The sequence below is a fragment of the Crinia signifera genome, chromosome 3, assembly GCF_055691185.1.
Source record: "Crinia signifera chromosome 3, ASM5569118v1, whole genome shotgun sequence".
Lineage (NCBI taxonomy): Eukaryota > Metazoa > Chordata > Amphibia > Anura > Myobatrachidae > Crinia > Crinia signifera.
This window is the reverse complement of record NC_139219.1, coordinates 277,673,778-277,695,830: the sequence shown is the minus strand read 5'-3', so window position 1 is coordinate 277,695,830 and position 22,053 is coordinate 277,673,778. Positions and strand designations below refer to the sequence as shown.

The following is a 22,053-nucleotide window of genomic DNA, read 5'->3' as shown; positions in this document are numbered from 1 at the left end:
GATTCCAACATTGGATTTTATTATTTTTATACATAAGCATTTCATGTCTATCATACTTACTTTTTTTTTTTTTTTTTATTAAATTTTTTCATGAATCAATGTTTGGGGAAGGGGGGGGGAGAGGGAAGAGACAAATTTCCACATATTGCAGACATAGGAAATTAAGTCCCAATAATACAGCCTAGCATAGTAGGGTATAGAGGGAAATGTAGGTAATCGCTAACCACCAATCTGTTTTAGCAAGAACCACGTAGTGGATTTGAAGATCCATTGTATCTGGACTTGGGTGGATTGGTCTAAACTCAAAATGTAGAGTTCCCATTTTTTATAAAATCGAGGAGCACCTTTCAGTTCGGCTATAGTAGGTGTACTTCTCGCTATTCAGTGGGTAAGGATTTTTTTTTTTTTTTGTTAGCAGCAGTTGGGAAAACCGTTAACACTGGGATGATCTGTGACTTTTTCGGGCCCAGGTCCCAAACATTAAAGAGTAGAAATAAACATGCAGCAGGGTTCTTTTGTAATAGAAACATAGAATTTGACGGCAGATAAGAACCACTTGGCCCATCTAGTCTGCCCCTTTTTTAAACATGTTACCTCAAACCATATTTGATCCTTATTTTTTTGTAAGGATATCAATATGCCTATCCCAAGCATGTTTAAATTGTACTACTGTATTTGCCTCTACCACCTCTGATGGGAGGCTATTCCACTTATCTACTACTCTTTCTGTGAAGTAATTCTTCCTCAAATTTCCCCTGAATCTTCCTCTCTCTAGTTTCAGTGCATGTCCTCGTGTTCTGCTGCTCCTCTTCCTGTGAAGAATGTCTCCCACCTGTACCTTGTTAAAACCCTTGATATATTTGAAAGTTTCTATCATGTCCCCCCTTTCCCTTCTCTGCTCTAAAGTATACATATTAAGATCTTTTAGTCTTTCCTGGTACATTTTGTGATGTAGGCCATGCACCATTTTAGTTGCCCTTCTTTGTACAGTCTCTAATGTATTTATATCCTTCTGGAGATATGGCCTCCAGAACTGAACACAATACTCTAGATGAGGTCGTACCAATGACCTATACAGTGGCATTATTACTTCTTTCTTCCTACTGCTGATACCTCTCCCTATGCAACCAAGCATCTGACTTGCCTTCTTCATTGCTTTGTTACATTGCCTACCTGCCTTAAGTCCCCTGAAATAGTGACACCTAGATCCCTCTCTTCCTCAGTAGTTTCCATTATAGTGCCATTTATACTATATTTAGTCTATTTACCAATGATGTCCTAATCGTAGTGTACTGTATAAACAGTGCTCACATTTTGAACCAGCTTGTTCCAGAACAATCCAATCCTCCCGCACTCCCAAAAGTTGTGAAAGTAGGAGGCATTTATAGCAGCAGCCTGTGTCACTAGGGACAAAATGGGCCCGCTGCACAGGAGCAATGTATGCTATGTTGAGGAATTTGAGTCTCCTGCAGTGCTGCAGTCTTTTGCCTGCAGTGACTTGCATGGAAAACCAGACAACTAGCCCAGGCCTACCCTACGGTAACCTAATAAAGCATGCCAGAATGAAGTGCTAAAGTAGCATTAGTTTTAATAAATGTAACTTATGCAAACCCGCTAAAGAGGATAATTTTTTTTCCCCACCGGAACACAACTGGTGTAGCATCACTTACGTGTCACCTAAGTTGGATTAGAGCAATGGCCCCACCAATGAAGGTCGAGGGTGGTGATCAGTTTGGTGAGCAAATGGTGAAGTTTATGATTGCATATTAGCAAAGAGGGAGGAAGTCTTAGTTTGCGGGGTCCTGTGTGAACAAAGATGGGAAGGAACATGTGGCATCCTCTTCCGTCAAGAATGCTTCAGCATTGGAGACTGTTGAAAAGTCTTTGAAGGAGGATCCTGAGAAAAGACTAAGGCGGGCCGGGTAAAGTAGGGCAATTTTTTTTTGTTGCATTTCGCCAGATGGGAACAAAGGGGGGTAAATTCTTTACATGCTATAGCCACCTCTGCAGAGTAATCTTATAAGCTAAATAGTCTGGAGTCATTTCAGGTGATGTTACATAGTTGCATAGTAGGTAAGGCTATAAAAAAGACTTGCATCCATCTAGTTCACCCTAGGTTGTTATAATCGATTATCCACTGTTGTATAGTGTGTTCATATCCCTTCATGCTCAGTCGTGCGACTCATTACACCATGTGTCTGTGATACCAATGATGTCGTAATCGTTCCTACTGACCACAGTTTCTAGCTCCCCGATTTTACCCGCTAAGCTTCTTGCATTAGCCAATAAGCATTTTAATTTATGTTTATTTTTAGTTACGTCCCTAACATTATGTTTAATTTCTCCCCTAGACTCATTTGTATTCTTTACTAACTTCCTTGTTCCCGCCTCCCCCTCAATAGACTCTCTACTGCCCTCCCCACCATGCCCACTGCCTGACCTATTTACATTTTTGGAAATTCTTCCTCTGTCCTTCACTCCTTCCTGTATACTAAGGTCATTTGTACCTAAGAACTGTAATGGAGTAACATGACTGTTAATACATGACATTCCTGATGCACCCTGGGAGTTACCCCCCCATTTTACCCATGTTCTTTGCCAGGACAACACCCGTGTCTCTGTCCCCCCCCCCCCCCCCCCCCCACCCATTCTCCTTCCCCCAGATGATTCTTGGACCTAATCCGACTTCTCTCACTGCCGGTCCTATGTCTTGCTACCCCCAACCCTCCCCCCCCCCCCCCCCCCCGTCGCCTAGTTTAAAATCTCCTCCAACCATCCTTCACCCCCCCCCCCCCCAGCACAGCGGGCCCCTCCTCGTTCAGGTGCAATTCATCACAGCAAAAAATATGGCGCCTGACCGAGAAGTCTGCCCAGTGTTCCATGTCGGTGGGATGCTGACCAAAGGTCCTTATGGATGTAATTGAGGCATTGAAAAATGTCCTATCCTGTGTGCCCGTTCGACTACCATGCTGGTAAAGTCCGTGGTGACCCCAACTAAATTGGGATGTGTCATCTGGATAAAGGTGAAAAGGGCAGGACCTTTTTTAAGTGATTCTGGCAATCCCACAATCCTGAGATTGTACATGCGGGAATGATTTTCAAGGTCGTCTAATTTGGATTGCATTTGATTATTGGGGTTTTTGAAGGCATGCAGACTGTGCCTTTAAATCAGTGACATCTAGGAACATGTCTCCCACATGCTGTTCGGTGGTCTGGACTCACATGGACCGCTGTTTGATCTGAGATTTAATATCATGGACGGCCTGAGTGACCTTATTTGCATGAGCCTCCATGATGGGGCTTAGTGCAAGTCACACAGGCTTCAATATCTCAGAATATGTAATAGGGCCCTCATGGACATGTGTGGAGGCCAGTGGGGGTGTTACTGTTGGAGTGAGTGAGGGAGGAGGGTGTCCCATATGTATGGGGTGGTATATTTTGTGTGGCTATTGTCTGGCCTTTCATTATTAGGCTGCTGCTGGGGAAGGCAGGGCTGTATGTTCAGGGCCTCTACACCTTTCTGTTTTGTCCTCCTGCTGCGGCTGTGAGTGTGAAGCTGAAGCTCCTGCGGCCCCCATCTTGGATTTTGGCCGGGAGGATGAGCAGTGCATTGGGAGCTCGTCTGCGGTGGGTGCGCCAGATTTCTCTCCATATGGAGGGGGTATGTGCCCGTGGTGAGTAGCTGACGGCTGGGGTGGCCACGTAGCTCTGGCTGCTGCTGCTTTCTCCAGCGCCAGAGCCAGAAGTCTACCATGATCAATTTAAGAAAATATTAGGCTAAATAGTAGGAGATTAGCAACCAAGCACTTTAAAAAAAAAAAAAAATCTGATTAATTTTGTTGGGAATGTAGGGCTTATACTTTTCCACAGTACACCTAACCTTTTCCCCTAACTGCAAACATAATTGTAGGTGGAGTTTGTGGAGATGAATCCAAAGACTGGAATGTGCAGTATGAATGCCTCTCAAGTGTGCTGTAAGGTAAAAAAAGGTGCAGTAGTACAAGACCTAAGCATTTTTGGATGCTCATCTAGTGCATGTTTTAATGATTGCAGTGAAAAAAAAATGAAGCTGTCCTTTCAGTTGAAAACATTTCTACTTTAACCCCTTCCCGACATTTGACGTACATTTACGTCATGGCCGGGAGGTACTTCCCGACACATGGCATAAATGTACGTCATGAGTTTAAACTGTCACTGCGTCTCGAGACGCAGTGACAGAGGGACGATGTCTGCTGTCCCTGACAGCAGACATGTCCCTGCATGCCCAGGGGGGGCTGCGATGCCGCCCCCCCGTCGGCGATCGCTGTGATTGGCTGTTCAGTGTGAACAGCCATTCACAGCGTTTTCCTGTGTTACCAGCGAATCAGACGCTCGGTAACACAGGTGTCAATCACCGCCGGGCGTCAGGGGGCATGAGGGGGTCATCGGTGACGATGACACCTCACCCCACCCTCACCCCACCTGCCCCCAAGGCTGTGATTGGTCCGTGGGACCCACGGACCAATCACAGCCAAGGCGTGACATTTAAACTGACGGTGACTGCGCTGCAGACGCCATTCCGGTCTGGAATAGCGTGCAGAACGGTCACCGTGCCTGCCTGCCGTGAATACCGACCTGATCCTTGCTCATACTTACCTGATCCTTGCAAATACCTTACCTGATCACCTTATCACTGCTTGTAGCGTGCTGGACGCTTCCTGGATCTGACTTCCTGAGACTTCCTGCTGCTGCTGCAGTGTGATAGAGAGAGAGATAGAGAGAGATAGAGAGAGATAGAGAGAGATAGAGAGATAGTGACAGAGAGAGCTATATTTTGTGTCTGCTACCCCCCCTTTTTGGGGGTGCAGGGGTTTTCTATATATAAATAACTGTCAGTGCTGCTGCTGCAGTGTCATACAGTGATAGATAGTGATAGATAGTGATAGATAGTGAGAGGTAGAGAGATAGAGAGATTTGTGTCTGCTACCCCCCCTTTTTGGGGGTGCAGGGGTTTTATTTTATATATATATATATAACTGTCAGTGCTGCTGCTGCAGTGTCATAGAGTGATAGATAGTGATAGATAGTGATAGATAGTGATAGATAGTGAGAGATAGAGAGATAGAGAGATATAGTGACAGAGAGTGATAGAGAGTGTATATTTTGTGTCTGCTACCCCCCCTTTTTGGGGGTGCAGTTTTTTTTTATACATATAACTGTCAGTGCTGCTGCTGCTGCAGTGTCCTAGAGTGATAGATAGTGAGAGATAGTGAGAGATAGAGAGATAGTGACAGAGAGTGATAGAGAGTGTATATTTTGTGTCTGCTACCCCCCCTTTTGTGCTGATCAGTATATCTGTGCTGATCAGCAACTTTTTGGGGGCGCAGAGTTTTTTTTTTTATATATATACCTGTCAGTTGCTGCCAGTTGCACTGTCAGTTGCACCAAAGGTTGTGCACCTGCTGTCCCTCACTGGTAATCAGTGTCGCATCACTGATCACCTTTTTTTTTTTTTTGTGAGTGCTGTGGGGTCTTTTTTTAATTTTTTTTTTACACACACTGATTTTGTGGGTGTCCTGTGGCCACTGTGCGCCGATCAGTGACGTACATCACTGATCAGCTTTTTCGGCACAGGGTTGATCTATGTTTTTTTTTTTTTTGATCAGATTCCTGTTGCCTTTGAGCGCTGTTCAGTGACAGACGTTACTGACCAACATCTGTGCTCAATTTTTGGCGCAGGACCTTTTTTTTTTTTTAACCCCTTCAATTTTTTATTTTTAACCCCTTCATTTTTTTTTTTTTTTATTGGTATAAAGTATTTTTTTTTTCTGCACTACATACACACTACATACCCCCCGGGTTGAAATAAAGTTTGTACCCCCCCTACACTATACACGTGTTGAAACATTTCACTACCAGTAACACAAAAATAAAAATGGCATCCCAAATGTCCTCCCAAATGTCCTCCCAGTCATCCAGGAGAATGTATTCAGTGGAGGAGGCATATGCCATGCTTGCCTCTGACTCTGACACAGGCAGTGATGCAAGCGGGGAATTTGAAGGATTCGTCTTAAGCTCCTCTTCCTCCTCTGGTGATGAGGGACCCCCTCAAAGACGCCCCCGTAGATCAGCTGAGATTCCCCCCCCAATAATTGATCTAGTATGGACCCCACCACCAGACAATTTTGAGCCCCAGGTTCCTGAGTTTTTGGCCATGCCAGGAATCCAATTTGATTCCACAGGTCTCAGAGAAATTGACTTTTTCAAATTATTTTTCTCTGATGATTTTATAAATTTAATGGTGGACCAAACTAATTTATATGCCCAGCAGTTTATTGCTCAAAACCCCACGTCATCATTTGCTAGGTGGACCCCTGTAGATGCAGTAGAGATGATGACGTTTTGGGGTCTGGTGTTTCATATGGGCATAGTAAAAAAGCCAGAAATTAGGCAATGAGTACAGATGTTCTGTACAGTACTCCATTTTACCGTATGGCCATGCCCCGGACTCGATTTGAGACAATTCTTAAATTTATACATTACACCGATAATGCACAGTGCCCACCCAGAGATGATCCCACCTTTGACCGGCTATTCAAAGTCAGGCCGGTCATTGATCATTTCAGTGCCAAATTTGAAGAGGTGTACAGATAGCGCCGGGCTTGTCGTTGCTGGGGATGGCGGAGGACTCGCCACCCGCCATCCCCCGCCCCTCGCCATCTGTATGTCGGAAGGGGACGCGCGTGCACGAGGTGCACGCGCGTCCCGTTCCGACGGTGCCTTTCCCCGGGTCCCCGCCGGCTTCCCCGGGTCCCCGCCGGTCCACACCGCCCCCCCGCAGCCCCCCGCAGCCCTGCCCGTCTCCCTGAAGCTGGAGACGGGCAGGACTGCACCCGCCGCGCCGCCTCGCCGCCCGGCTATTGAGACGCTCGTGCGTGGGAGACGCACGAGCGTCTCATTCAGCCAGAGCGCCAGATTGCTGGCGGATCGCCAGGGACACGGTCCTGGCGCTCCGCCAGCAATAATAAGGCCAGCTCCATCTGTACATCCCTGAAAAATTTATTTGTATCGACGAGTCCCTTATACATTTTAAAGGAAGGGTTAAATTCCGCCAGTACCTTCCCAGTAAGAGGGCAAGGTATGGCATAAAAATGTATAAACTGTGTGAAAGCACCTCAGGGTACACCCACAGGTTTAGGGTTTATGAAGGGAAGGATTCAAGAATTCAACCGCCAGAATGCCCCCCCTCCCTCGTAGGTGTTAGTGGGAAAATTGTCTGGGATTTAGTGCACCCCTTCCTGGATAAAGGTTATCACCTCTATGTGGATAACTTTTACACCAGCATCCCCCTGTTTAAGGCCCTTGGTTCAAGAGGTACAGCAGCTTGCGGTACTGTGCGCAAGAACCAAAGAGGCCTCCCAAAAACGCACATTGCCCAAGTAATGAGAAGGGGTGAAAGCAGGGGAATATGCAACGAAAATATGTTGTTGGTCAAATATAAGGACAAGAGGGATGTCCTTATACTGACAACAATTCACGGAGACAGTACCACCTCCGTCCCTGTACGAGGTACCAGTACCCACACCTCAAAACCTAATTGTATCCTGGATTACAATAGGTACATGGGCGGAGTGGATCTTTCAGATCAGGTACTGAAGCCGTACAGTGCCCTGCGGAAAACAAAAATCTGGTACAAGAAGGTGGCCGTGTATATCATCCAGATGGCACTGTATAACGCTTACGTGCTATTCCGTTCTACCGGCCAGAGGGGGACATTTATGCACTTTCAAGAGGAAGTCATAAAGGGCCTAATATTTGGGAACCAGCAGGCAGAGGGCCCCAGTACTTCTAGTACTGGCCCCCGTATTGTACCAGGGCAGCATTTTCCTGATGAAATCCCCTCCACTGGAAAAAAGGGCAGGACACAAAAAAGGTGCAAAGTTTGCTATAAAAAGGGAATAAGAAAGCAAACTATTTTCCAGTGTGACACTTGCCCCGACAAACCCGGCCTATGTATAAAGGAGTGTTTTAAAATATACCACACATCTATGGAATATTAGGTTCATAATTTCACCGTGCTTCGGGGGTCTTGCTAATGCCACATAGCACCCACCATTCATTCCACCAGAATCTGAGCCGCAAAATCCAAAAATCACTCCTTCCCTTCTGAGTCCTGCCATGCACCCAACTGGTATTTTTTGGTCACATGTGAGGCATTGCCGTACTCGGGAGAAATTGGGGCACAGATTTTGGGGTGCTTTGTCTCCTTCATTCCTTGTGAAAATGAAAAATTTTGAGCCAGAACTGCATTTTTGTGTAAAAAAATGTAATTTTTCATGTTCACTGCCCAGTTTTATCAAAATTGGTGAAACCCCTGGGGGTTTGAAATGTACACTATACCCCTAGATGAATTCCCTGAGGGGTGTAGTTTGCAAAATGGGGTCACTTGTGGGGGGGTTCCACTGTATTGGTGCTTTGGGGGTCTTGCTAATGCGACATAGCACCCACCATCATTCCACCAGAATTTGTGCTGCAAAATCCAAATATCACTCCTTCCCTTCTGAGTCCTGCCACTTTTTGGTCACACATGAGGCATTGCCGTACTCGGGAGAAATTGGGGCACAGATTTTGGGGTGCTTTGTCTCCTTCATTCCTTCTGAAAATGAAAAATTTTGAGCCAGAACTGCATTTTTGTGTAAAAAAATGTAATTTTTCATTTTCACTGCCCACTTGTATCAAAATTGGTGAAACCCCTGGGGGTTTGAAATGTACACTATACCCCTAGATGAATTCCCTGAGGGGTGTAGTTTGCAAAATGGGGTGACTTGTGGGGGGGTTCCACTGTATTGGTGCAACATAGCACCCACCATTCATTCCACCAGAATCTGTGCTGCAAAATCCAAAAATCACTCCTTCCCTTCTGAGTCCTGCCATGCACCCAACTGGTATTTTTTGGTCACATGTGAGGCATTGCCGTACTCGGGAGAAATTGGGGCACAGATTTTGGGGTGCTTTTTCTCCTTCATACCTTCTGAAAATGAAAAATTTTGAGCCAGAACTGCATTTTTGTGTAAAAAATGTAATTTTTCATTTTCACTGCCCACTTGTATCAAAATTGGTGAAACCCCTGGGGGTTTTAAATGTACACTATACCCCTAGATGAATTCCCTGAGGGGTGTAGTTTGCAAAATGGGGTCACTTGTGGGGGGGTTCCACTGTATTGGTGCTTGGGGGGTCTTGCTAATGCGACATAGCACCCACCAAAATTCCACCAGAATCTGAGCTGCAAAATCCAAAAATCACTCCTTCCCTTTTGAGTCCTGCCATGCACCCAACTGGTATTTTTTGGTCACATGTGAGGCATTGCCGTACTCGGGAGAAATTGGGGCACAGATTTTGGGGTGCTTTTTCTCCTTCATACCTTCTGAAAATGAAAAATTTTGAGCCAGAACTGCATTTTTGTGTAAAAAATGTAATTTTTCATGTTCACTGCCCACTTGTATCAAAATTGGTGAAACCCCTGGGGGTTTGAAATGTACACTATACCCCTAGATGAATTCCCTGAGGGGTGTAGTTTGCAAAATGGGGTCACTTGTGGGGGGGTTCCACTGTATTGGTGCTTGGGGGGTCTTGCTAATGCGACATAGCACCCACCAAAATTCCACCAGAATCTGAGCTGCAAAATCCAAAAATCACTCCTTCCCTTCTGAGTCCTGCCATGCACCCAAATGGTATTTTTTGGTCACATGTGAGGCATTGCCGTACTCGGGAGAAATTGGGGCACAGATTTTGGGGTGCTTTGTCTCCTTCATACCTTCTGAAAATGAAAAATTTTGAGCCAGAACTGCATTTTTGTGTAAAAAAATGTAATTTTTCATTTTCACTGCCCACTTGTATCAAAATTGGTGAAACCCCTGGGGGTTTGAAATGTACACTATACCCCTAGATGAATTCCCTGAGGGGTGTACTTTGCAAAATGGGGTGACTTGTGGGGGGGTTCCACTGTATTGGTGCAACATAGCACCCACCATTCATTCCACCAAAATCTGTGCTGCAAAATCCAAAAATCACTCCTTCCGTTCTGAGTCCTGCCATGCACCCAACTGGTATTTTTTGGTCACATGTGAGGCATTTCCGTACTCGGGAGAAATTGGGGCACAGATTTTGGGGTGCTTTTTCTCCTTCATACCTTCTGAAAATGAAAAATTTTGAGCCAGAACTGCATTTTTGTGTAAAAAAATGTAATTTTTCATTTTCACTGCCCACTTGTATCAAAATTGGTGAAACCCCTGGGGGTTTGAAATGTACACTATACCCCTAGATGAATTCCCTGAGGGGTGTAGTTTTCAAAATGGGGTGACTTGTGGGGGGGTTCCACTGTATTGGTGCTTGGGGGGTCTTGCTAATGCGACATAGCACCCACCAAAATTCCACCAGAATCTGAGCCGCAAAATCCAAAAATCACTCCTTCCGTTCTGAGTCCTGCCATGCACCCAACTGGTATTTTCTGGTCACATGTGAGGCATTGCCGTACTCGGGAGAAATTGGGGCACAGATTTTGGGGTGCTTTGTCTCCTTCATACCTTCTGAAAATGACAAATTTGGAGCCAGAACTGTATTTTTGTGTAAAAAAAATAATTTTTCATTTTCACTGCCCAGTTGTACCACAATTGGTGAAACCCCTGGGGGTTTGAAATGTACACTATACCCCTAGATGAATTCCCTGAGGGGTGTAGTTTGCAAAATGGGGTCACTTGTGGGGGGGTTCCTAACTTTTAGCATCTTATGGTGCCTAGAAACCTACATGGTGCCTAAAAAATAATCTCATAAAAAGGAGGCTCCAAAATCAAGTAGGTGCTCCTTCTATTATGAAGCCTGTGGTTTGGTCACCGTGCACACTAGGGCCACATATAGGATATTTATGAAAACAAAAGAATTGGGGGAATCAATTTTCAGTCACATTTCTCTAGTAAAATGTACTGTGTTCCTTAGAAAAATGTATTAAAATTGCAAATCTGCAAAAAAAAAGAAATTTTGAAATTTCACCTACACTTTGTTTTAATTCCTGTGAAACACCTAAAGGGTTAACAAACTTCCAAAATGCTGTTTTGAATACTGTGAGGGGTGCAGTTTTTGAAATGGCATCATTTATGGGGGTGTCTCACATACAAGTCCCTCAAAGTCACATCAGAACTGAACTGGTCCCTAAAAAAATCAGTGTTTGAAATTTTCTTGAAAATTTGAGAATTTGCTATTCATATTGTAAGCCTCCTAGTGTCCCAAAAAATTAAAAGGAAGTTGAAATAATGATGTCAACATAAAGTAGACATATGGTCTATGTTAGTTATTCACTATTTTGAGTGGTAAGATTATTTGTCTCACAAGCAGAAAATTTAACATTTTGCAAATCGCTAAATTTTCCATTTTTTCACGATATTTTGGTATTTTTCACAAAAAAACACAGACTGTATCGACCCAAATTTACCACTAATTTGAAGTACAATGTGTCACGAAAAAACAATCTCAAAATCACTGGGATAAGTAAAAGCAAAAAAAAGTTATCCCCACTTAAGTGAGACATGTCAGATTTGAAAAAAAGGGCTCTGTCAGGAACGCAAAAACTGGCTCTGTCAGGAAGGGGTTAAGATCAACATCTCACCATGATTCTAATTGGCCACGTCTCAAGTTGATATGAGCCCTGTAGTTCATGCCTTTTTGGGTGTGTTGTATACTACTGGTATTCCTTCAACATTTTCTATGTCTGTGGTGTGGCGTTTGAGCGTATTACGTGATGACACACTTCTGCGGGTAATTTGTATTAATGTCTGTGTGGCCCACTCATGGTTTGATTCTGCAGGGCCAGAATACAATGCCTTGGAATCCCTGGTGTGTTTCTATTGTGTGAACAATGCTTGTATTTTTACTGGGAGGCTGAACTGAAGTAGCCCTGGTGTTCAGTTTATGGGTGACATGCTATTTTGGGGTTTGGCCTCTGATGCTATCGGGCGTATGTATAGGTTCAGATAGTTACATAGTTGATGAAGTTGAAAAAAAGCCACCAGTCCATCAAGGTAAACCCATATTGGATATCCTGTGTTCCTCATATTTGTAAATGACCGAGATGAAGCCACCACCATTTTGTTGTAATCCAGAAATTCCTCAATATGGCCATCCTATTTCTCTTTAGGTCCACTACTATACATTTTAATTTAAAGGTTGTAACCCTGGATACAGCTTTTTGCAAAAAAACAACAACAACAACTTCGCCCTTGCTCTGGCCCATCCTTGACCTTGTACTCTGTCATACCCCTCCCCATCTACTAATCTGACTCTAAACCCCCCCCCCCCCCCCCCCCCCACGCTCATTCTTGCAGGATACCATTGCACTTTTGCGTACTATTCCCAGTCGGAGTCCCCCTGGATGGTAAACATTAAAAAAAGACCCAATCATGGTGACCTATTGGTGTTGATCTATTGACTGTGTACCTAATATAATCTGTGAAAAGTGCCTATACTATGCATGCAATAAATTAATTTGATGAATAACATATGGTGTTTGTGTTTTTTGGAAAATGATAATTTGTTTACATGTGGTTTTTCACTGTCTTTTGAGCCAACATGTGCCCACAGGCGGGATTTCAAGCCCTACCATCCACTAGGACGTGGAGGGAGAATAAAATAAGTGTGCTGAGCGTAGCAAGGCACCATGCGCGAAGCATGGCGAGTGCAGCGGTGCTACGTTTTAGTGTCCATGTCTGCTCAAATAAACAGTGAAAAACCCCATTTCAACCTTTTGACTGTCGCCCCTGCTTGTGTCGACCTAATGGTGTTGACCAACTTGCCGTAGACCAAATGATCCACACCCGTTTGGTTTACGGCAAGTTGGGGGGGGGGGGGGGGGATTGTTTGTGTGTGTGTCTTATTTTCTTAGAATAGTTAAGTGTGTGTGTGTGTGTGTGTGTGTGTGTGTGTGTGCTCACCTTATGTAGAGGACGCCCATGGTGCATTCGCCGCTCACCCGCCTCCAATCACCGGGATCGCAAACACCTGTCTATGACTCACAATGATGACAACAACAGCATCCCTGTCATGATTGGCGCTGAGAGCGCACGCTGGCAATCCATTGAGCACTGCTACATAGGCGCACAGAAACAATTTAAAAAATGACACAGATTACATCTATATACATAATTAAAATAACATTAAATCAACAGTCAAGAAAATACACATATTACATTACAGGCTACAGATAGTACACCTCAAAATACTGCACTTCTACATTAACGAATTCCAAGCTATGTGCTCATTTAATCCCTTTGGAGCCACAGTGTCTAATCTGTGGATCCAAGCAGCCTCTAAGCGCAACAGTTTCTTATTGCGATCACCTCCCCTGATATTTTCAGGTACACGAGCAATAATTTGTTATTTTAATGAACATAATTGGTGGCCATACATCTTAAAATGAACTGCGACAGGCTGATCGCATTGTTTCCCCAGCAATGCTGCCTTAATGGCAGAAATATGCATGGCCATCCTTTCCTTGAATTTGCGGGATGTTTTACCTACATAATAATAGCCACATGGGCATATTATATAGACTACAAAACATGAATCACATGATAAAACATGTTTAATTTTATATTTAGATGAATTATGAGGATGCTTAAAGGTGCTACCAGCGATCAAATACCCACAGATCACACACTTTGGGCACCGATAGCAACCAGGTTTTTTCACAAAAACATTCGAGGAAACTTTATGATCACTAATGTCAGAATGTGCCAAGAAGTCTCGCAAATTTCTCCCACGCCTATAACAGAACAATGGACGAGTATTGCGGAAACAAGGAAGATCCTTATCAGAGGCTAAAATCAGCCAGAGAGTTCTAGTGGCTACGGGCAATACTGGGCTTGATGTGCCCAACGTAGTCACCAGGGGGAATATAGCTTTCTTTTTTACGACCAGTTAAAGGGCTAGATTCTCTAAGCTTCAAAAGTGATAAAATGGAGAGTGATAAACAGCCAGCCAATCAGCTCCTACCTGCCATGTCACAGACTGTGTTTGAAAAATGTCTGACAAGAGCTGATTGGCTGGCTGTTTATCACTCTCCATTTTATCACTTTTTAAGCTTAGAGAATCTGGCCCAAAGTAAGTTATTCCTCTGTAAACCCAGAACTTTAGATTGTTCAAGAGATTTTAAAGCATACCCACGTTCATGAAACTTGTTGATAACTTTGTCTAACTCAATGGGAAGAGTGGACCAGTCACTACAGATTCTGGCCACGCTTACAATCTGAGAAAAAAGGAGATCCTTTTTGAGAGGAGGGTGGGTGGTGGCTGTTAGCCACTAACAAGGTATTTCTGTATGTGCTTTTAGAAAACACAGTTCTCTATCTATCTATCTATCTATCTAATCAGGGTTCCACTTCTCCATAGATCACTGGAACAAACACGTCACTGCAGCTTTTCAGATAGATCAGTAGCTTTATTAGACCTCGACGGGCCGTTTCGGGGTAACACCCTGTTTTCAAGAGGATACAAACACATACAAACACTTACCATTTAAATAGGACATCTTGGCGCCATTCTCCACAACTCGCCGCCCAGACGCTCCCCCGTCACGCCCCGTGCCCTGTTCAGCGGCTCACACCCGTCGCTGTCATCACCATGACAACCTGAATGCACGTCGGGCAGTCCGGAGACAGCGTCATACCTCCCCGTCCACAACAACCAACCAGCACCAGTCGCACAGGGAACGTGTCAGCGGCTCTCACCTGCTTACATGCATTCCCATAAAAACCGGACTGTCCGGCTGCAGGACTGGAGAGTGGCAGCCAGTGTGAAGGCTGCACCAAGAATACCTGTACATTGCAGCATTATATAATACATTTAAAACAATACATATATTAAGACAGAGCACATGCTAAAAATTGGTATCAAGAATAACCATTACCGTTACCCTCCTATAGTGTCAATAGATAATCAAAGGCTTAAGCACATATTAGAAATACTGAAAACATCTATAGACGTGTTGATTGATTTACTAAAGATAGAAAACGTAACACATTTTGTAACCACATAGTCTACGTAAACATGCTCCACACGATCCTCTCATTTAATCCATGTGGCGAGACCGTATTTAATCTATAAATCCAATTAGCCTCCAGACGTAACAATTTCTTGACTCTATCATATATTATATTTTTTTTTTTCTTGGCCATAACTGACATTCCATCTGTCCAGCAGGTTTGGTCTACTAGTCGTGGACCCCAGGAAGAGGAAGACCGAGTCAATTTTTTTAGCGATGGCAAAACCCAGATAGGTAAATAATTGAAACCTAGAATTGATATAAATATCCAGTATTTCTACACGGTTCTTCATGATTTATGTATATAATCCTATTATTTACCACACACTGGGGTAAATTTACTAAGATGCAAGGTAAATTGAATGTGGGATTTTGCCCATACCAACCAATTAGATCCTATCTATTGTCTTCTGGAAGGCGCTAAATAAGTACAATTGGGTTGCTGTGTGCAATAGAAATTCCATCTTCGTAAATTTGCTCCACATTCTTGTCCTATAGGGAAGAACCTGAAACCTACAGTAAATCACAATTGTCCTCTGAGGGCAAGGAGTGTACCTTGGCGTGCCCAGAGAGGAATTGGAGACACAAGGGGTATCTTTACTATAGTGTGTGTTTATTGATGTAGAGAATTTACCCATAGCAACCAATCCAATTCTACTTTGTAGAACATAATAGCTAGAATCTGGTTGCTTTGGGCAACATCTTCACTTCTATAAATGTGCATGGTAATAAATCTAGGCATGATTCAACGGTGTAACACCACCACCACTGGCATCATTCATCTACCGCTTGCACACAATGGTGCATCACACCTATAAATCGCACCTTCAGAAATGGAGAGTGAAAAACTGCCATGTCACAGGCGGTGCTTGAGAAATGGCAAGTAAGAGCTGATAGGTAAAAGCCGGTTGATAAACTACTAACCAGTAATTCAAACACAGCCTGGGACATGGCAGTTAGGAGCTAATTGACTGTTGGTTTATCACTCTCAATTTTACCACTTTTTAAGCTTAGCACTGTTCTGAGTCTACTGCCATTTTCCCAGCAATTTCCCCTATTGCCAATGTTCAAACCTCCAGAAAAATGTCCACCACACCATTTTTCCAGTGATTTTTTTTTTTTTTTTGCTTGGTTAATGCAGCGGATGCTAGAGTCTGCATAGGTGAGTACTTTGGAATGGGTGAAGCTTGTGTTGTCCGGACCCAATTGTCCCATCTACACCTCACACACTATAGATGCACCACTGCTAGTTATCACCTTCATATTGTAGCTATAGTTAATGAAACTTTATAGGTCCCAATCACTACATTGAGTGCTCACTTTATTTTTCATGCTACCGCAGATTTTGTGTTGGTTTGGGAGACAAACAGCCACACACAAGATGAACATAAAAATGAAATGAGGCTAAAATACTTTGAAAATCTGAAGATAAGTGAGCTTCTCATGGAGGAGGTGAGTTTTATATTGGGGTAAATGTATTAATCCCTGCAAGTTCTCATCTATTAAGCCTCTAGATTTTAACAGTAATCAGTTAAAAGTGAAAACCAGGTCTAACGGCTACATCACAGAAAAAGATATGAATGCTGCAGCTCACACGCTATTACATTTACCCCTTACAGATCACACGCTATTACATTTACCCCTTACAGATCACACGCTATTACATTTACCCCTTACTGATCACACGCTGTTACATTTACCCCTTACAGATCACACGCTGTTACGTTTACCCCTTACAGATCACACGCTGTTACATTTACCCCTTACAGATCACACCATGTTACATTTACCCCTTACAGATCACACGCTATTACATTTTACCCCTTACAGATCACACGCTATTACATTTACCCCTTACAGATCACACAATGTTACATTTGCCCCTTACAGATCACACAATGTTACATTTACCCCTTACAGAACACACAATGTTACATTTACCCCTTACAGAACACACAATGTAAAGCGATGTACATGTACACTGTACACACACTTCGTTTTGTTTTAAATTCGGTGTTAGATTCGATTTTCTATTAGATCTGGCATTGGATCTGTACTTTTGCATTAGATATCGATTTTCAATATCTAATTCGATTTACATTCATGGTACATTGTACACATTCGATTTACTGGATTGAATTCGATATTTCCTTGGGAGCGCGCATTGAATCGAATGCAGATCGAAAGTGTCCTAAAACCCATTTGATGTGGATTCAATTTTGCTTCTATAAGGATACACGCTGTTTCATTTACCCCTTACTGATCACACAGTGGGCCAAATGTAATAGGGTGAGAGTTTCAGAAAGTGAGAGATTTTGGAAGAGTTTTCCCATGTTTTTTTAAAGCAGCAATCAATTACATGGCAATTGATTGCCGCTTTAAAAAAAGGGGAAAACTCTCCCAAAAACTCTCACTTTCTGAAACTCTCACCCTATTACATTTGACCCGCTGTTACATTTACCCCTTACGGATCACACGCTGTAACATTTACCCCTTACGGATCACACGCTGTTACATTTTCCCCTTACAGATCACAAGCTGTTACATTTACCCCTTACAGATCACAAGCTGTTACATTTACCCCTTACAGATCACAAGCTGTTACATTTACATGGGTCCTCTTCAATTCACATTGCAATATTTTTACCTAGCCTTCAATATAGTTTTGTGATGTCAGAGGTTTGTCTTTAGGGAATAACCTAATTTAGACAGTTTGTGCTTCCTCCCATCGGATGTCTCCAGGTTTTTTTTTTTTTAAATAAGAGCAAGTTCTCAATTGGGTTCTTTGCTGCCTCCGCCACTGCTGTACACACTTGACCAGGCATGGCTAAACTATGGCCCTCTAGCTGTTGGGAAACTACAAGTGCCATCATGCCTTACCACAGATTTGCTATTAGGGAATGCTAAAACTATGGCAGGGCATACTGGGATGTATAGTTTCAGAACAGCTGGAGGGCCACAGTTTGGCCAGGTCTGCCCTAGATGCATACATTGTATGCACGATAATGACAATGATTATGATTAACTATATTTTCATGCATATGATCTAATGTGTACGTACTGTGTGTACGACTAGACCAGGCTGAAAACATTCCTTTTATGTAGTCAGAAAAAGAGCAGGAGTCATAGTTATTCCGCCCATCTTCTGGCAAATTGGTCCGTTTTCAACAAGAGGCGTGTCTAATTTGGTAATGATTGAATAGCCAGAAATTCTGACCAGCAGAAGCCGTTACAAAATTTGAGCTGATCAGAAATTGCAAACTGTCGAATGTTGTGTCATTTCTGACTGGGATTGAATACCTTTATATACTGTTAACGATGCAAACTGCCATGGGTAGTCAGCGACCCAATCTGTTGTCTGTACCTGCAGCTCAATCCTGACCTATAAAGTCAGTCTGCTTGCTTCTGGATGTGGCCACTAAATGATATCGTTTTGTAACATCGTTTAGTGTGTATGCATGGGTGCCGGATGGGATCCCGACAGGCATTCATCCGACATCAGGATCCCGACTGTCAAAACACCGACAGCCGGCTTCCTGACAGCCACCTGCTATTTTCCCTCATGGGGGTCCACGACCCCCTTAGAGGGAGGATAGAATAGGTGGCTCGCGTAGCGAGCCACCGTGCCCGCAGCGTGGCAGACTGCACCACGCCCGCGGCGAGCATAGCGAGCCCGCAAGGGGCTTAGTTGCACTCACCATGCTGTCTGGGTCCGGACAGTTGGGATAATGACTGTCGGGATCCCGACACCACACCCTGTATGCACTATACCCAGGGGCGTAACAAGACCTTTGTGAGCCCCATAGAAAGATTTTTAAAGGCCCCCCTGCGCTCTGAGAGAGACGAGTGGGTGAGGAGGGTTTGTTTTTGAGCTGTCCAAACAGCAGAGAAGGGGTGGACTGACTGGATGGTGGTGTAAATCGGACCAGCAATCACTACGGGCAGAATACGGGAGCGCGCAATATGGTCGCTCAGCGGCATATTTCCAGCGATATTTGCTATAATCGCCCCTGTGTGTACGCACCATTAAACCACATTATGCCCACAAAGTAATGCTCATTGAGTCTCATTATGCGCTACACTGTAACCCCCCCGCTATGCCACACAGTAATGCCCGCTGCACCAAATTACACCCTGCACAGTAATACCCACTTTGCCACAATACCCGCCCCGTGTCAAATTATGCACTACCTAGTAACACCCACTGTGCCACGTTACACCTAAACAGTAGTGCCCTCTGCACCACATTGTGCCCTACAGTAATGCCCACTGCACCACCTTTCTCTTTTTCCCTTTCAGTTTCCCTTTCCCAGAATCTAGGACATGCCCCTCACAAATGTAAATCTCCTCTGCATTTTACATCTACCCCACCTGCAGCATACCCTGGTTTTGCCAAAGTACAGTAACATGATTTATTGCTTTCCTACCAACTAAAAATAATAGTTTGATCCCCTAAACCTTTACTTCAGTTGCAAATTGCATTCGCTGTGCAACATAGCCAAAGGCCGATCTATCAAACGATATATTGGCACATCATGCTGTGTGCACAAGTGATCTGACGACTGTTTGTCCACGCACACCTGGAATTGACATGATTTACATTTTTGGGTTTGAAAGTAGATTAGATGACTTGTTAGGTAGATCAAGTTTGGTTGCAGTGCAGGTTTTCTGGTAGAAAGGGGTAAAAGGGGAGTACGTTTAGGAAGGAGTCCCTATATAAGCTGCATTTGCATACTTCCTCTTTCAGATTTCACAGCTCTACCCACCCTCCCTGGCCTTTCAGATTTCAATTCGGTCCATTACAAAATCCCTCTCAAATTGGGCGAGATGTACTAAACCTTGAGTGATAAAGTGATAAAATGGAGAGTGGAGAGTGATAAGCCACCAGCCAATCACCTTTTACCTCTTATTTTTCAAACACAGCCTGCGACATGACAAATAGAAGCTGATTTGGCTGGTGGTTAATCCCTCTCCATTTTATCACTTCTCAAGCTTAGTGCATCTGGCCCTCTAGGCCAGGGCTGGGCAACACCGGCACTGCAGATGTTGATGAACTACACATCCCAGCATGCCCTGCATCAGTTTCAGCATGGCCACATAGCAAAACTAATGCAAAGCATCCTGGGATGTGTAGTTCACTAACATCTGGAGGGCCGGTGTTGCCCAGCCCTGCTGTAGGCGGTACGGCATCACTCTCCAGCCGTCACTTGTGGCATAAATGCGTTGGGAAGTACAGACGGCAGGTGTCCTGCCTTGGCGGGGACACGCGATAATTGGGCCCTGCTCCATGGGAGTGCCCCCCCCCGGCCAGTTAAAGGGTGGTGGTGATACTGTCCCAACATAGGCATTTATGTCGCCACCATTTTATAGTTGTGGCTAGAGCTGGACATTACATGACTCCTTATTGCCAGTCCTTTATGAAGCAGGGTCATTCCAAGTGATAAATAATTCTGTCCTTTGAAATCTAATGCTATGGTGTTCGTGTCTTTTTGTGTCAGTGTGTTTTATTTTAGATAGCGCTAGCTTAAGTGTTTTGTAAAGGTACAGTACAAACACCGTAAATGTATAGACCCCTCAAAGCACATGAGGAAAGAGGACCCTGCCCTGAGACATGTACATGTGATAATCTATTTATTGGTTGTTACTTAAGGAATGCTTTAACTTTTTTTTTTTTTTGCTGCAGCACTCACTCCAAGTTCTGGACCGGACTGTGAATTTCATGCTGCTCAATGCTCCATTTAACATATTGTCTTACTTTGCTGAAGATATATACATGAGAGCGCCCCTGTACAAGGTTTGTGTGTGAGGAATTCCACAACTGCTGATTAACGCAGACATTACAATAATGGCAAAGTACTATATTTAAAAGTTTAAAGGTGCGTTTTAGACTAGATCGCATTGCATCTAGTTCATAATGCATGCTAAAGCAGCATGCGTTTTGAACTAGATGGTATCTAGTCCATAAAGTACGGGCTGCACATAATATTTGTACCTTATGATATGATGTACGCAGGGGCGTGCATCGCAAGGTAAAATAGCACCGTGTGTGTTCAACTCTAAGCCTGGGCAAGAGCGGTGAGACTGGTGGGGGCATTATGTATATGGGGCATTGGCACTTATGCACATAAAGGAACCCACTTTATATAATAATATATGTTGCTGTTTTTTATTAGGTCCAGTCTGGTGAATCCAGTCATCAGCGTTTCCCTGCAGTTAAATGCTCTTTCAAAGAAAATGTACCAAGACCACCTCCTGAGCTGTTTACCTGTCCATTTAGAACTTGTGCATTTACGAAGTAAGGTCACAATAAAAGTGAATATGTACTATATACATGTAAATGTCTGCATAAGCATTAAAAGCATGTCCATTAAAGAAATGAAGCTTTAAACACCAATAATAGGAGCATAAAGGATGCTGATCCTGGACTGGTTTACAAATTTGTTCTTGTTTTTATGCTGCTACTGATTATTTAGTGGCACAGCAAGGATTATGTGGGGCACATGATGTGGCAATGAATTGCATTATCGAGCCCCCACTTTTCTGGGTGGTGGCTGTTTGTTAGACTTGAATGCTCTACTGAGGATCACCCTACATTTGGAAGCCCCGTAGCCATTCCAGGGTAGTAGAGCTAGTCTAGTCTTCCCTCTCCATGGATCTGCATTAAGGGACATGCTTAGTACAGTATAATCATTTGTAATACAGTTTTGAAAAATATTTTGACAATTCGAAAAGTGGAAAGGAATTTTTTTTTTTTTTTGCGTAACCGGTTTCTTTCCAATAACCGATTTTTCCCTGGCATAGAGCTGGAAGAGATGTCATGGTAATCACACTGCTTCCAGGTTCTGGTCCCTGGTGCATGCACAGCTGGTTCTTTCAGTAAAAATTAGTAGCCCATAGGCTTCTATAGAATAGTGAAGTTTGACGTAAAAGGAAAAGCATTCTGGAGCTTGATGGAAGTTGACCGATTCGCAGCCCATATAGAAACA

The 22,053-nt window shown here is 43.7% G+C and overlaps 1 protein-coding gene across 1 annotated transcript in view; it reads left to right on the top strand.

The window, feature by feature from the left end:
- ANO7 (anoctamin 7) overlaps nucleotides 1–22,053 on the top strand; it is a 109,174-nt gene that overhangs the window by 41,416 nt on the left and 45,705 nt on the right. Inside the window, exons 3-6 of the mRNA XM_083178168.1 lie at nucleotides 15,226–15,301; nucleotides 16,410–16,519; nucleotides 20,751–20,861; nucleotides 21,241–21,362. Coding sequence (XP_083034294.1) covers nucleotides 15,226–15,301; nucleotides 16,410–16,519; nucleotides 20,751–20,861; nucleotides 21,241–21,362 — 419 coding nt within the window. The remainder of the gene's footprint in view (nucleotides 1–15,225; nucleotides 15,302–16,409; nucleotides 16,520–20,750; nucleotides 20,862–21,240; nucleotides 21,363–22,053) is intronic.